General features: G+C 38.4%; 2 protein-coding genes across 3 annotated transcripts in view; both read right to left on the reverse strand.

Moving 5' to 3' along the window:
* Nucleotides 1-1,581: 1,581 nt before the first annotated feature.
* On the reverse strand, nucleotides 1,582-9,222 carry LOC309695988 (potassium channel subfamily K member 5-like). 2 transcript variants are annotated; one of them, XM_082517011.1, is made up of 7 exons: nucleotides 9,030-9,222; nucleotides 8,850-8,923; nucleotides 8,580-8,690; nucleotides 6,997-7,111; nucleotides 4,268-4,434; nucleotides 4,002-4,170; nucleotides 1,582-2,382 (listed from the first exon to the last, which is right to left on the reverse strand). In XM_082517011.1, the coding sequence occupies exons 3-7, from the start codon at nucleotides 8,670-8,672 to the stop codon at nucleotides 2,120-2,122; spliced, it is 807 nt and encodes a 268-aa protein (XP_082373137.1). In that variant the 5' UTR covers nucleotides 8,673-8,690; nucleotides 8,850-8,923; nucleotides 9,030-9,222; the 3' UTR covers nucleotides 1,582-2,119. The 2 variants fall into 2 exon arrangements, with proteins under 2 accessions (XP_082373137.1, XP_082373136.1); XM_082517010.1 differs by having other exon boundaries at nucleotides 8,580-8,923.
* Nucleotides 9,223-12,262: 3,040 nt separating this feature from the next.
* The window catches only part of kif6 (kinesin family member 6), an 87,542-nt gene continuing 83,463 nt past the window's right edge, over nucleotides 12,263-16,341 (reverse strand). Inside the window, exon 25 of the mRNA XM_082516977.1 lies at nucleotides 12,263-16,338. Coding sequence (XP_082373103.1) covers nucleotides 16,130-16,338 — 209 coding nt within the window. The 3' untranslated portion in view covers nucleotides 12,263-16,129. The remainder of the gene's footprint in view (nucleotides 16,339-16,341) is intronic.

Here is a 16,341-nt window from a genome sequence, read left to right on the forward strand (position 1 = left end):
AAAAATAAAAACTGATGATCTAACATGAAGCTGTCATAACTCTGGCTCCAAGTTTGGGGCCCAACTATTTTTGATTTTTCCTTGCAGAAAAAAAAAACATCACTGCCTCCTCTCCCTCTGGGGGTTTTCTCACTTTCCCTCAGCTATTTATCCTTTTTCCATCACCTCCATCCTTCACCTTTAATGCCAACACTTTTCCACGCATTCAGTTTTCCTCTCCACCATCTGTCTTTCTCATTGTCTCCTCCTCAGTGCTGACTTTGTATGTGAACATTAGGATACTGACCGATACTGTATGCTGTGCTATGGCAGCATAGAAAGCATGAAAGGAAGTGAGGAAACCAATGTGTTTTGGTTTGTTTGCCTTTAATTTGACAGTAATTTCCCTCCGCACTTTGTATTTGTCGCTTTGCTTCTGTTTTTAACAGCCAGTTTGTACACTATTGGTACAGCGGCGCCACCTAGTGGACATAGACATAGATGTGACTTGCACCCATACTCATGTTTCGTCTTTCTAATCACTTTTATTTCCATTTAAAATGAAGTGAAGACAAGATGTGAAGGAGAATTTATGAAGAAGTTCAGAGAATCTGACAGTACTTTCAGAAATTTCCTAAATTATACTGACATATGTCCGCTGTGGTGAAGCTACAATACCCTGAAGATAGACTAAAAAACCTTACCGTGCTGTTTCATGCAGGTCCTACAAACATTTCATAATTAAGGTTGCAACTTTACAGAAAAAGGAATAATTTTTCTGAATAGCTGCTCATGTTGTCCATTCATGTTCCTAATGGAAAGGTTATCCAAAGCAACTCCTGCTTTCACAAAGGACTCCTGTTAGTGAAGTCTAAAGTTACTCATGTCTGTAACTAATGCAAACTAAATCATGGTGACCCTTAATTTTACTCTGATTAGCAATCTTAATTTACAGAATTGAATAAAGTAAATCAGTTTTATTCACCTATGGAATGGATTAATCTGTCCAGCTTTAATTATCCCTACTGATATTTCAGGGTAAATTAAACTCAGTGAGGAAACTTCCTAAGACTGACTATCTGAACCTTGCCCAGATCCCAAGAGGTAGACTGAAATGTGACATATCTAAAACTAAATTCATGCAATGAACCATGCCCGTTGCAGGTTTTGCATTTAACAGTAAGGAAGATTATATTTTATTTAAATGCAACTTTCCCATCTCTCTCCCTCAGTAAATAAACACATTAAGGATCTAAAGAAGCTAAAGCTTTTTGTTACATTGTTCTGTTTGTATTTTTATATTGCCTTTGACCATCCAGGCAGCTGTTAAAACCGATGGTAACTCTTACTTCCTCTTAATTCCACAGTATAGAAATTGACTGCAGCTGCAAAAAACTAACAAACAAACAAAAAGGATTTTATTGTAATTAACAGCATCGATCACTTGTCTGAATGCATTATGAGGCGGTTGTTGGAGGGACTTCTGTTCTAAGAGTAGAATAACTGTGAACCTCAGCAGTTAGAGCAGTCTGGCAGACAATAAGGAAAAGCAGAGCAGGTCCCTTTTAATAAATATTTTTAATTTGGTTTGGAAGTGTTAAAACAATACTTAAGACAAAAACTTTTTACACCTTGACAAATGAAATAAATTTTCCTTCTCTTGCTCTTCTGTAAGGCCAGTTAATTTACTTCACTGTATTTTATAACCTAGGAAATTCATCCACCTCTTAAAATATGCTGAATAATAATAATCCCCAGGCCTCTGTGGGCCACGGAGTCCCTATACCATACAAAGTAGATCATTTTAAAAGACTGTGGCTTTGACTACAGCCAAGCTGGTGCCACGGAGTCGGTAAATGACTTGTGGTCAGCTAATTAAGTATATGAAACAGGCTGACTGTCCTGTCTACTAGACCACAGACGGACAGAAGTGCTGCGTCCTTCTCTAAACTTTAATCTAAAGGGTTTTAGATTAACAAGAGGCACTTAAACAGTGCGTGAATGCTGCTGTCACATAAACCTGACTCATCAAAAATGAGCCAATAGTTTAGTGGCAGTTACGGAGAAAATGTCTAAAACTGACAAACAATAACTCAGGCACGTATCAAATCACCACAAACAGATGTAGGTAACTCTATAACTAGGTGGACTCAGTAACTGGAGGCTGGGTGATCTCGTCTTCCTCCTCCATCTGTGTCTCTGGGTTTTTATCAGCTGTACCGTCTGCCTCATCCCCCTGTTGATTATCATTCTTTTTGAACTGCTTTTTAAAGTAGTTGTTGAGCCGCTCCAGGATTTCGATTGAGTGGTTGATAACCAGCGCCAGCCAGGCCATGCCAAAGAAGATCCACGAGGCTATGAGGAAGTTGTACCATTTTGGGTAATATTTGTCTGGATTGCTATCTGGAAAGAAGAAAGGATTTGGGGATTTTACAAGATAAAATTCAGTTTGAGTCGAGTATACAAAACAGATGTGATCAGAATGCGATCATTTCTAAAACGTGGCTTATACTTTTTCAAGGTTTTCTCACTGTGCACCACTGAACCACTTTTCCTAAATCACTTCTTAGAAGTCCTCTTCTAACTTCCTCCTAAACGATGTCCCTGGATTCCAGAGAAGAGAATCAACTTGCATAGATGCAAATTTGATAAGCAGGGTGAAAGGTGAGCAAAGCGTGCTCAAGTTTCTAAACGTAAAATGGGACCCAGAGCTTTCACCTATCAGACTCTTCTCCTGTGTATTAAGTTTGGATCCAGAAACTCTACTCAGCTTTAATATTAAACTCAGATTTTTTTTTCAATAAACCTTACAGTTAGAGCCCTAAACCATCCGTCAACTATTCTTTTATAGGCTCAGACTGATGCATGACTTAATGTGATTCACAGAGTTCTTCTTCTCTCACTTGTTTTCATTTCCAATGTGTTTATACACTACTAGGGCATGCCAGTACATTTCTGTTGTTTCTCTTCCCGTTAAAAGGGAAAATTTAGAGTATTCAAGTTGGCTTTATAGTGATAGTTTTTAAAAGCATTAGCTAACTCCTTAGCAAATGATAGTTGAAGTGGTCAGTTGCAATATTTATCCTGGCCCATAATTATTATGTTGATATAGGAACAACACCAACACTGGGATGTTGATGTGTCTCATATCCCCGTGTTGATGTTGTCCCACATCATCCTAATAGTATTTGGGTTACAGTTCACTATTAATACATATACTATATGTATTATCTGTCATCCACTTTGTATTGGTAATTTCTTAGAGTGACTGATTTAGCCAATGAATGAGTTCGAGACTTCCAGTTCTGGGCAGCGAATGCAGATGACATTTTTTTAGAACTGGAAAGTATAAAGATACTTTACTGGTTATCCATTCCATTTTTATCTGTGCACAAACAAAGCCTGCTCAAACAGGCTCAAACAGATTAGTCAGTAAAACACGGACTGCAAACAGGAACCCAGAAGCTCCAAGTACCAAAGATCTGGTTCCTTGCCAACAAGAATTCTGAATATACAAGTACAGAATTAATGAAATGATATCTGTGAATGTTGATAAAAATTATGGAGTAACAGTTTTGTTAAAATTATAGGCGGATGTTAGAGACCCAGTGTTGATCAGCAGTGCTGAATGATTTTAAAGTCAGGCCACTCTGACTCTAAAGTTAATATTTACCCTCTGCACACGTTTGCCTATGATTTTACCATCAATGTCAATGTGTTAAAATAGGACCGGAAGAGGCCAAGAGGTGCATACAAATTTCACACTAAATATGAGACCTTAAATTGCGAAATCAGGTATGACTTTCCATTTTTACAGGCAATTCTATCTTGCAGAAACCGAGCAAATGCTGACAAGTCTTACGTAGGACTGCTATTTAAGCTCCCTTAGTCTGCCTGGAGCTGCTGCTCAAGTGCAAGCTGTTTTAGTACTCATCTACACCACAGCACTTCTTTTTTCATGCTGTTTCTTGACTCGATTGGTGTCACGTCTGTTCTAAACAAAAAACACAATTCTGCTTTACCTGGCACAAAATCTCCAAAGCCGATGGTGCTGAGGCTGATGAAGCAGTAGTAGATGGCCTCTGCATGTGTCCAGTCCTCTTGCTGCTTGAACACAATCATGGGCATGATGAAGAAAAGAACCACTCCGCAGATGTAACATACAAAGTGGATGAAAAAGCGGGTACATGTCTGCAGCAAGACATGGGAAAGAGAAGCAGTGTTAGTCATCCTCTACAGAATAATCGCTCCTTTTCAAAAGGTTTATCTAAAATCAGGACATCCTTACTTTTCGACTAGTCTTTTTCTCGAAGAAGTCTGAGATGTTCCTCTCTATGGTTAGGATGTACTTGCCCACTCTGTTGAGAACCACAATGTTGAGTGGTATACCGAAGAGCGCAAAGAACACGCAGAAGATCTGGCCACCTGTAGTGCTGGGACATATGTTCCCATAACCTGAAAAACTTTAAACTGTTACTGTGGTGGAAGGAGAATGGTACTATGGAGGGGTGTACTGCATTGTTTAAAGCAAACCTTTAAAGTTATAGTGTTCAAAATATCACAATTAGATGTCTGTAGATCGCAGTCATATCGCAAGTGCAGGGGGCTACTGTACCTCATAAAGGCATGTTTCTACTGCTATCTTTGTTAAAAAAAAAAAACAACAACATTTTTTGTGCACACTATATTTGAACATATTTAAATAACACTTACACAAACTAATACAGTCAAATATTTTAAATATTTTTTTGGTATTTTAGGTTTCATTGGTAGTGAGTGCACTCAGATAACAAAGTGACTCTAGACCAGATCTGCCCGGGAGTTTTCTCTAAGTTGTCGGGCCACTTTTTACCTCAGCTGTCAATGCCGGGTGAGATGCTCAACTAGTTACACGATAAGAGGCTATAAAACTTTGCAAAAGGAGTCCAAAATGAGTCAGTAAAGTTAACGTCTGCCCAATGAAAGCGATACTAAAATGGTAAATAAATGGCCTGTATTTATATAGCGCTTTACTAGTCCCAAAGGACCCCAAAGCGTTTTACACAACCAGTCATCCACCCATTCACACACACATTCACACACTGGTGATGGCAAGCTACATTGTAGCCACAGCCGCCTTGGGGCGCACTGACAGAGGTGAGGCTGCCGGACACTGGCGCCACCGCGCCCTCTGACCACCACCAGTAGGCAACGGGTGAAGTGTCTTGCCCAAGGACACAACGACCGAGACTGTCTGAGCCGGGGTTCGAACCAGCAACCTTCCGATTACAAGACAAGCTGCCAACTCTCCACGATCGACAACTTTTCTGTTGTTAAGTACAGCTGTTAGCTGCAGTGAAGCCGTCTTTGACATAGATCTTACATTGTTGTACTCTGACACTTCATGAATAAATTCTCATACAATGTGACAATGTAATCGATCTGTTTCTCAGAGAGAAAGTGCCTATAATATTAGCAGGAATAACATTAGCTTGCAACCAGTTGTTGTTATTGTTTAGTGGGCTTCTTGTCAGCTGTCTGGAAATCGGACAGTCACATGCTAAATCTGCTGACAATAAGTAACAGCGAGAATTTCAAGAATGAATGCGCACATGTAAGCAGGCTGTCATGTATTAGAGCCCTGGCTTTAGTTCAGGAGATCAGGCTTGAGGTGAGGAGGTAGAGGATGACATTTTACCAAGATATTGGTAGCACTGTCCCTTTCCTTCACATTTTTGCTTCTTTGGTGAAGAGGACCCCTTCACTTTTCTTTATTTTTACTACTTTCTACACTGTAGATACATACTGAAGACATCAACTATATGAAGCAAGATGGAATTATGTATTATGACAAAAGTGATAAAAACTGATAGAAAGATTATATAAAAACTCATATGGCAGGAACCAATAAGCTAAGTAAAGAGGAACCACCGTCCATTATTACTTTAAGAACTGCAGTTGCAAAAACCATAAGCGCTACGATGAAACTGGCTCACATGAGGTTAGCCCCAGGAAAGGAAGACCAAGAGCCACTTCTGAGGATAAATTCATCTGAGTCACCAGCCTCAGAAATCACAAGTTAACAGCACCTCAGATCAGAGCCCAGATAAATGCCACATAGAGTTCCAGTAGCAGACACATCTCTACATCAACTGTTCAGAGACTGTGCAAAACAGGCCTGTATGGTCAAATAGCTGCAAACAAACCACTATTAAGGAAAAGTAAAGAGCAGAAGAGATTTGTCTGGGCCAAGAAACACAAGGAACGGACATAGACCAGTGGACATCTGTGCTTTGGTCTGATGAGTCCAAATTTGAGATATTTGGTTCCACCCGCCGTGTCTTTGTGCGACACAGAAAAGGTGAAGCATGGAGGAGGAGGGGGTGATGGTGTGGGGGTGGTTTGCTGGTAACACTGTTGGGGATTTATTCAAAATAAAAGGCACACTGAACCAGCATGGCTACCACAGCATCCTGGAGCAACATGCCATCCGATATGGTTTGCGTTTAGTTGGACCATCACTCATATTTAAACAGGACAATGACCCCAAAACATCTCTGGGCTGTTTAAGGGCTATTTGACTAAGAAGGAGAGAGATGGAGTGCTGCACCAGATGGCCTGGCTTCCACAGTCACCTGACCTAAACCCAATTGAGATGGTTTGGGATGACATTAACTGCAGAGTGAAGGCAAAAGGGCCAAGAAGTTCTCAGCATCTCTGGAAACTCTTTCAAGGCTGTTGGAAAAGCATTTAAGGTGACTACCTCATGAAACTCATTGAGAGAATGCCAAGAGTGAGCAAAGCAGTAACCAAAGTAAACGGCAACCATTTTGAAGAATCTAAAATATCAAACATGTTTTGAATCTTTTCATACTTTTTTGTTTACTATATAATTCCATATGTGTTCATTCATAGTTTTTAGCCTTCAGTGAGAATCTACAATGGAGATAGTCATGAAAATAAAGGAAAAACATTTAACATTTAAATGAGAATGGGAAGAAAATATATATATGGTTGTTCCCTTCCCTCATAGCTGACCTATAGTTGTGACCACAGTGGCAGCAAACACAGCTGAGCTGGTGAATTTCCAGAAGCCGTCTCCCGTGTAGTTTCTTTTCACACTCAGGCCCACCTTTGATGCGTCTTTAACAACCTGAAAAACAAATTAACAATAATAGAAGTAATAACTATAATAAAAATAATAATGCCCACATTTTTATCTTGGTTTTCACTAGTTCTTGACCTGACAGGAACATTTCCCATAAGATCTTATGAGTCACAATTACGTAACTGCTTTGCATACTGGTCCACCTTGTTAAAGAGGTATTGAAACACAATGACCTTGCTATCAGACAGAAAGCAGCAGAAGGTAAATCAATAAGAATATAAGTTAAAATTAAGATAAAGTAAAAAAAAAAAAGATATGAAATGCAATATATATATGTATATATGGCAAGAATGGAATAAAAACATTAGCAACTAAAAACAATCAACAAACCAACTTTACAAGCTGTCTGCATTTGCTTTGACACAATGCAAATCAAAGCAGCTTACATCAACAGGCAGAAGGTTTCAGCCATTTATTACATTGTGATTACCATTTCTACTCTTACATGCAGTATAATATTCATTTTTGAGGACAACTTTCTACCTTTAAATTAAGTTTATGAGTTTCATGGGGAATTGAGTATAGAATGTAAAGCTTCATAAATGAAGTCTGGTCAAATTCACAGGCAAAGCAAGTGCAGCTGGGAATGTCTGAAGGAGCTGCTATTTGCATGTAAGCTTGTTTTCCTTGTCACATGAAAACATGTTTATAACTCAGGCTCATTTTCACCTGTTTTGACCCATTACTGTTGCCAGTCACTTAAATAATTTACTGAAGGTATAAAAGACTGAGCACATAAACATCCTGCACATCTATTTTGAATGTACTTTTTCGAATTACCCTCTTCAAAATGTAGGTAATTCAACTTTCACCACCAGGGGGCAGCGTTTTACCAATGTGTGCTCAGTTTGATGGTACAAACGTTTTAATAGCTCTAATAATATTTTATCATACCTATACAATTTTCCTTACCCATGACAGCAATTGTAAAACATTGCAATTAACTATAGATAACAATGACTTTTATCCATACAGGAGTAAAATAAAAATCAAACAAACAAGCAAACATGAACAAAATATAATTATTACGTATAGTTACAGTGTATTGATTAGTGTAAAATTACCACAAATTACCGTCAAATTATTGTAACAAAAAAACATAAAAATGTGTTGAAGTAAATTAACAAATTTATGGTAGGAAACATTTTCAAAGTTCACAAACAACATATATCAATATATACTAAGCCAGTTTAAGCATATATTTAGATCTAATCACTGAATAGTTCCAAAAAGCAAACTGTAATAAATTAGTTCCTTCTGTCAATGTATTCAATGTTCCACAATGGTGGACTGTCGCCATAAAGGAATATAAAAATGCAAAATCATTATGGTTGTGGTTAAGATGTAAATACAGTGGTAGAGAAAGCTGCAGAAAAGGTCTATCAAAACGCGCAATCATAAATTGCAGATATGTATAGAAAGTTTGTTTCATTTCCACATTTTTGTTTCTCACCTGAGCTACGGCCTCCAGGCCAGCTTGGTTGAGACATGGGTATGTGCTAAGGAGCCTTTCTTTGTTTTCACGCAAGTAGCTGACGTCCTTCATTCCGAGGTCTCCCTCCAACTTCCAGAAAACCACCCCACCGATCAGCACATATGCCACATAAACAAAGCCGAGCACAAGAATGGAGGGGATCTGCATCACACTTAACTTTTCCTTTACTCCCATCTTGGCAAATGTCTCAACCTATGCAGCCGGGGACAGACACTGCTCAGGCTTTACCTGCTTTTGGCTTCTCGTGCTGCATTGCAGGCAAATGAACCTCCACCTGTGCTACTGTTTCAATCACACCAGGCCTGCCATGCAAATCCAGAAGGACAAAATAAGAAAAGGCACATGACAAAATCTTAATCTTAGCATTTCAGACCAAGTATGTAGAATTTGCTGATTCATTCTTTTTACCTTAATATTACAGAGAATGGCACAAATGGTAAATGGCCTGCATTTGTATAGCGCTTTACTCAGTCTCTAAGGACCCCAAAGCGCTTTACACTACATTCAGTCATTCACAAATATGATAGTTCAAGGTTGTGTGCTTGTATGGCTGTATTTCAACATGTATTTAATAAAACTACGGCAATTTTACGATTGGGGGGGGGGGATTTCAACACCATGCTTTTATTAGAATACATCAAATTTAGCAAAGATACAATAATGGATTTATTTAAATCTACTTAAGCTCTCACAGTGCATTAAAAATACTTTAAAAATTGGACATTGAATTCTGCTTTTCCCCCTGAAAAGTGAAGACGTCATAAAACTGACAAAACTGCAGTTCCTTTAATGGCCTCTTGAAGCTGTCTTCAATCCCCATAGACTCCCATGCTAAATTCTCAGTTCACTTCAATTCAGTTTTATTTATACAGTGCCGCATCACAACAACAAACACCTCAAGGCACTTCAGATTGTAAGGTAGACCCTACAATACAGAGAAAACCCCAACAATCATTTGGCCCCCTATGAGCAAGCACATTGGCAAATGTGGGGAGGAAAATCTCCCTTTTTAACAGGAAGAAACCTCAGTCAGAACCAGACTCGGGGAGGGGCGGCCATTGGCCGTGACTGGTTGGCGTGAGAGTAGGAAGACTGGATAAAAGACATGCTGTGGAAGAGAGCCAGAGATTAATAACAAGTATAATTCAAGGCAGGCAGGTCTGTTAACACATAGTGAGAAAAGTGGCTAAAGAAGAAATACTCAATGCATCATGGAAACCCCCCAGCAGCCTACGCCTATTGCAGCATAACCAAGGGAGGATTCAGGGTCAGCACCTAACTATATGCTTTAGCAAAAAGGAAAGTTTAAACTTTAAGTAACTTTAACTAAAAGTAGAGATAGTGTCTGTCTCCTGAATCCAAACTGGAAGCTGGTTCCATAGAAGAGGGGCCTGAAAACTGAAGGCTCTGCCTCCCATTCTACTTTTTATTACTCTAGGAACAACAGGTAAGCCTGCAGTACAAGAGCTAAATGCTCTAGTGGGGTGATATACTATAAGGTAATTAAGTTAAGATGGGGCCTCTATGTTTAAGACCTTTATGTGAGGAGCAGGACTTTGGATTCAGTCCTACTTATTTCTTTAATATGTGCATTGAAGGACATATCCTGGTCAAAAATGACTCAAAGGTTCCTCACAGTGATACTGGAGGCCAAGGTAATGCCATCCAGTGTAAGCATCTGGTTAGATACCATATTTCTAAGATTTTCAGGGCCAACTAGTTTAACTAATTGGTGTGTGCTCTCTGGCTTCATGGATAGATAAAGTTGGGTGTCATCTGCAAAGCAGTGAAAACGAGAGTTTGATCCCCGGCACGTGTGGTGCGGAGTGAAAAACCCGGTTAGACACATAGACACCAACAGGTTAGTGGTGTCTCAGGGGTTTCTGTTTAAGACTACGCTTCCTCCTTGCCGTCAGTCAGCCATCCTGCTTCCCCGGCTGCTCGGACAGTCTGTCGGGGGTCAGCTAGCGGGGCCTACGCTACCTCCTGCCTTAACGGCTACAGGGGCCTGGCTAGCTACGAGTTTTTCAACGGTGCGAAGCCGAGTCTCCAATTCAGTGAACCTGGCCCCCAGAGCTGCAGATAGGCTACATTTATTACAAGTATCGAGGCCGATGATTAACTAAACATCTGACACAATGAGCAGAAGAACAGACAGGTGAAGAGGCCATGCCGCTAACGAGTCGGCTACGAGCTAAGGTAAGCTAGCGAAACCCTAAAGACCAGTGAGTGAATATTGTCAACATTATTTTGCGAGTGAATACACAGAGTGTGCTGCTAATTAAGCACGTGGAAATTACACCGTGAAATAAGAAGTTATCTGTATCTGTTATCTGTAAGTTTTTTAATTAAATTGCTACACAAAAATACAACTATGTGCTGAAACAGGAAGTGATACTCTACCGTAGAGAGTGACCAAGTGACAGTGCCACCGTGCGTGGAGGGGTGATCATAGCTTATTTCTACGATCGATTCGATTCAGATTCACAAGGTCCCGGTTCAATTCCATTTGAATCGGGGAAATTTTGCCCCAGACAGTCAGAAATATTATAATTCTGATCATTTATCAGGACATGTCCATATTTTTATATCTATAAAAAGAAAGCTGACGCTTGCGAGACTTTATCAAAGGTGAATGCATCACATCAGATGTCTTTGTGTCAAAGTAACTGAGCATAAAACACAGAAAAACATGGAGATTTTCCTGGCCTGGCTTTTTTATAGCAGATAACCACCTTAAAATTTTCTGCAGTAACATTACCTGATGCTGCTGAAGTGAAGCAGAGCAAAGTTACAGAGGTTTAATTAGAGACACAACTAATCATTTTGCAATTTCATGTAATTTTAAAAAGTTTGCATTTCTTCAGTATTAAACAGCAGAAATGAGACTTTTTTTTTGTCGGAAGTGAGTTAAAAAAAAAGCGTCCGACAGCGCTGTACATAGACTGGTGGGTAATAAGCAAGCGAATAATGCAGAAAACAGAGATTTGACATGGGAAACTGTTCTTGAAGTACACTGAGAGGGAGAGAGAGAGCTGTGCATGAAGTGTGATTTTTATTTATTTATTTATTTTTATCGTGGTGGAAGCAAAACATCAAAAGTAAGAGGGAATTCACGACGATGTTTACAGTGGGATGCAAAAGTTTGGGCAACCTTGTTAATAGTCATTATTTTTCCTGTATAAATAGTTGGTTGTTACAATAAAAAATGTCAGTTAAATATGTCATATAGGAGACACACACAGTGATATTTGAGAAGTGAAATGAAGTTGATTGGATTTACAGAAAGTGTGCAATAATTGTTTAAACAAAATCAGGCAGGTGCATAAATTTGGAAAATAATGACTATTAACAAGGTTGCCCAAACTTATGCATCCCACTGTATGTGAAGCGAAATGTGAAGAGTAGTTTGGATCTTCTTTTGCTGCTGGTTCAATAAATTTTGGCTGGAGAGAGACAAAACCTACAGCTTCAGAATCTAGCGCAAAAAAAGCCAACCTTCTCAAAAAAAGACGTAAACACAAACATATATATATATATATATATATATATATATATATATATATATATATATATATATATATATATATATATTTTTTTTTTTTTTTTTTTTTTCCAGTGTTGAATGGATTTATTTTTTTTCTTTTTTCTAATAACCATGTTTTCAACCTGGTACAAAAACCTGTTTGGACATCTATACATATACAAATATATGGGGGTAGTTTATTCTATTATTAGTTTTTTAAATTACAGACTGTTGAATTACAGGTGGCTGAGGGCTCCAGCTGTGTGCTAGTGTTTACGTCAGCTATCTGAAACCAACCTTGTTTTCATTTTACTTCCTTTTGAAGCTTTTTTTTTTTTTTTAATTGAAAGTTTTGTAATTATGACAGTCATCTACATGAAGAAAACAAAAACAGCAAAAACAAACAAACAAACAAAAAAACAAACAACAAAAAAACCCAGAAAAACAACCAAACAAACAAACATAATACGCACTGACAATAACATAATGGCACAGTGAAACTCTCAGATCTGCCCGGTCTGGGGGAGCTCCCCTCCACCTCTTTACAGGTCCCATGTCGTCAGGTTTTTGCTACTGTCCACGCAGCACTTTACAGTCCATCCCTGATGATATTCGGAAGGGTATTTCCAGTCTCTTTTATGAGCTACCTTATAAAAAAACGTGACCACGTCCTTAGCAGACCTTCCTTCTTTCAGTAGTTGCGTGAAAATACTTAGTTAAGCTCTTGTTATATAACCCACCACCCCTCATCCCACATTACCACCTTCAACAAATCTCTCCCACTTCCTCCAGTTTTTATGAAATTGGTCCATTTTGAGGTTAAAAAAAAAGTAAGTTTTTCCATTCTATATATTTCCTCCATTATTCCTATCCAATCTTTCTTTGTTGGGGGCTCTTTCTCCAGCCACCTTCTGGTAAGCGCTTTTTTGCCCGCTCCCAACAGGATGTTTATCAAATATTTGTCCTTTAAGGAGGCTGCTGATGGGATATCGCCCAAATACACAGTACAGAAATCCAAGTTTAATTTGAGACCACTCACCAAGTAAATTGATTCAACCACTTCACTCCAGTATGGTTGGATTATTGGGCATTTCCAAAATATATGAAAATGATCTGCCATGTTTTCCCCACAGTTTCTCCAGCATTGTCCATCTGTCAGTTGACCTTTTTGTTTGTATTTTATTTTGGGTGTTATAAAAAACCTAATAAAATTTTTCCACGTGAATTCCCTCCAGTAACCCAAACTAGTAGTTTCCATCTGTGTCCTGCATATATTTAACAAACTGTCCTCTGATATGTTGATTTTAGCCTCCGTCTCCCATTTAATTTTGATATAATTGGTTGATTGATCCTTAAGTGATTGTAAGTTCTGATAAAGTTTAGCAATCAATTTATTTTTAATCTGACCTTTATAAGCTTCTTTTATAACGGGGACTAGGCCTTCACTATGTTCTTCTGTAGTTTTTATATTACTATTGAAATAGGACCTGACTTGGAGATATCTGAAAAAATCTTGGTTTTCCAAACCGTAGGTGTCTCTTAATTTTTCAAAACTTTGTAATCCTTCTTTTCCTAACAATGAGCAAAATGGTCCGATCCCCCTTGTTAACCAAGTTGTATAACGTCTATCTATTTGTGCAGGGATAAATTCCTTATCATGTGTGACCCATCTGAGTTGTTTGAGACCAGCTCCTGATTTAAGACTTTCACATTCATCAAACCATATCTTTAAAGGAGTTTTAGTCCATTCGTTTAAATTATTTTTCTGTTCCAAATATAATTTTTTATCTCCTAGTATTGTCTGTAGTGGTAATTTTAATTTTGTCACATCTAAATATTTTCATTTTGCTTCGTACGACGGATCACACCAATAAATTAAATATCTTAATTGTGCTGCTTTAAAATAACTTTCTAAGTTTGGGAGGGAAAGTCCACCTCTTTCCTTAGGTAGTTGCAATGTTATATACCTAACTCTGGGTTTACGGCCCTTCCATATAAATCCGAAATCATTCTGTTCCATAACGCAAATTGTTTGGCTGGTATGTGTACTGGTATAGATTGAAAAAGGAAAAGCAGTAGCGGAAGTATATTCATTTTGATCAGGTCAATCCTATTATACAGATCAAGTGGCAGTAGGCTCCACCTTTGAATGTTTTCTTTCAATTCCCTTGTAATTGGTGAGTAGTTTAATTCACAGATTTCTGTCAGTGTTTTGGGAATCTTAATACCTAAATATTTAATTATTTTATTTGTATGAATTTAGACAGATTTTTGATCTTTGTTGTGGGTACATAATTGTATGTGATCACCTGTGTTTATTTGAATGTTTATTTTATATCCGGAAAGTTCTCCAAACATTTCCATCTTTGACCATAACTTAGGTAAGCTTCTTTCTGGGTCTGTGAGGGTCAGCAAAACATCATCTGCAAATAAACCCATTTTATATTCCGTATTCCGTATCCATATCCCTTTAATTTGTTCATCCTCCCTAATAGCTTGCGCCAGCGGTTCAATAAATAAAGCAAACAAGGCTGGGCTAAGCGGACATGCCTGCCGACATCCTCTCTGCAAGTCCACTACTCCAGTTAAGCTCCCATTTATTTTTATTCTTGCTGAAGGTAAATAATATAAATTTTTAATCAGTTGAATAAAAGGGTCTCTGAAACCAAACCGCTCCATAACCAAAAATAAGTAAGTGTTGAATGGATTTAAAACAAACTAAAAAGTGGGACAGGTAAAAGCCATCCTTTTTTTTTTTTTTTACAGCTCACTTCACCATTTTGATTAATGTGTTTGTCTAAGATAGCCCTCTGCATTCAATTCACCTGAATTTTCCATCACTACACAAATGCAGACATGCTCTCAGAGAAACGCACACACACAAGAGTTAATAAAAAACACAAACGTGTAGCAGAAAACATGATTTCCGCCTGAGTAAACACATTCTCTACTAGATCATCTAAGAATATGTTGAAATAATGTTTACAAAACAAGAAAGGCTCTAATGCTGAGAGTCAGCTCATTATGGCGGCGCCTTTAATTGTTTTATGACTAACACTGAAAAAGTTGATCTTCTTAACTTGTGTTTCTGAAGAATGGCTACTTTTTATTTTGCAAGTCACATACTTACATTTTTTTTGTTTTTTTTAATGGCAGTCAGTTCTTGGAGAACCATTACCAACCAATCACACTGGTGGTACTCCTGAAGATTTCAGAGCTGAAGCTAAGTAGAGCGCTAATAGGAGGGATGTTAACCTATACTGATACCAACACATGGAATAACATGGGCAAAAATGTGAGCTGACCCAGTAGGGACTTGGGAGCTACCATGAGTGCAGTATGAAATATCATGGCATTGTTACCACATTCACACTGCCTCTAGTGTTTTACAGCATGAATGTTCCCTTCAGGTTGGACCCATCAGTGCAGAGTTCTGGAAGAACATCCCAATTATTGTGAGGGAGGAAATGTGACAAAAACATGAACTGTGTGCAAGAACACCTGCACAATCTTAAGATGCCAACTGACTCACTTGTCAGATTTTCCATTAAGTTTTGATTTTGACAAACTGGAGGAGATCACAAAATAAAGGGGGGAAAGGGAAATGAGAAGACTTCTGCAATGAGATCTAAAATCTGTCCAGAGGTGCATGAGAAAATAGTGCTGAATGGGAGATTGGCCACATTTAAATGAAGTCAGGCTTTTGATTTTTTCCCCCTTCTGTCAACCTGTTCTCATAACTTTCTGAGCACACTTTGTATATAATATGTAAAACATTTTGCTCTCAGTGAGAATAATTAGAATTAATTAGAACAGTGTTATTTGTGTGAACTGTTTGCATTTTATGACAGTTCAACGCAAATATTTAAAGCACCGATTGTGTGGCCTGAATGAGGTAGAAGTCATCCTGCTTTGTCTATTTTAGCACAGTCTCGCTAAATATATTTTACGCACTGTATATGGTGCTATCTGCAGTCCATTTTCAGATCTTTGATGTGGCTTCTATTTCACTGGATGGCATGTTCTCTGCCTCCCTTTGTTTCCTGAGGCTCGGGTAAGTCTGGTCCAGCACATGCTCCATTATACTAGCTGCCATGTTGAAGATGAGAGCGAGCCAAGCGAGGCCAAAGATGATCCAAATGCCTGCAACACTGCGGTACAGATAGATGTAGGTCTTTCCAGGGTTGGTACCTG

The sequence above is a fragment of the Aulonocara stuartgranti genome (assembly GCF_965226115.1).
Source record: "Aulonocara stuartgranti genome assembly, chromosome: 19".
NCBI lineage: Eukaryota > Metazoa > Chordata > Actinopteri > Cichliformes > Cichlidae > Aulonocara > Aulonocara stuartgranti.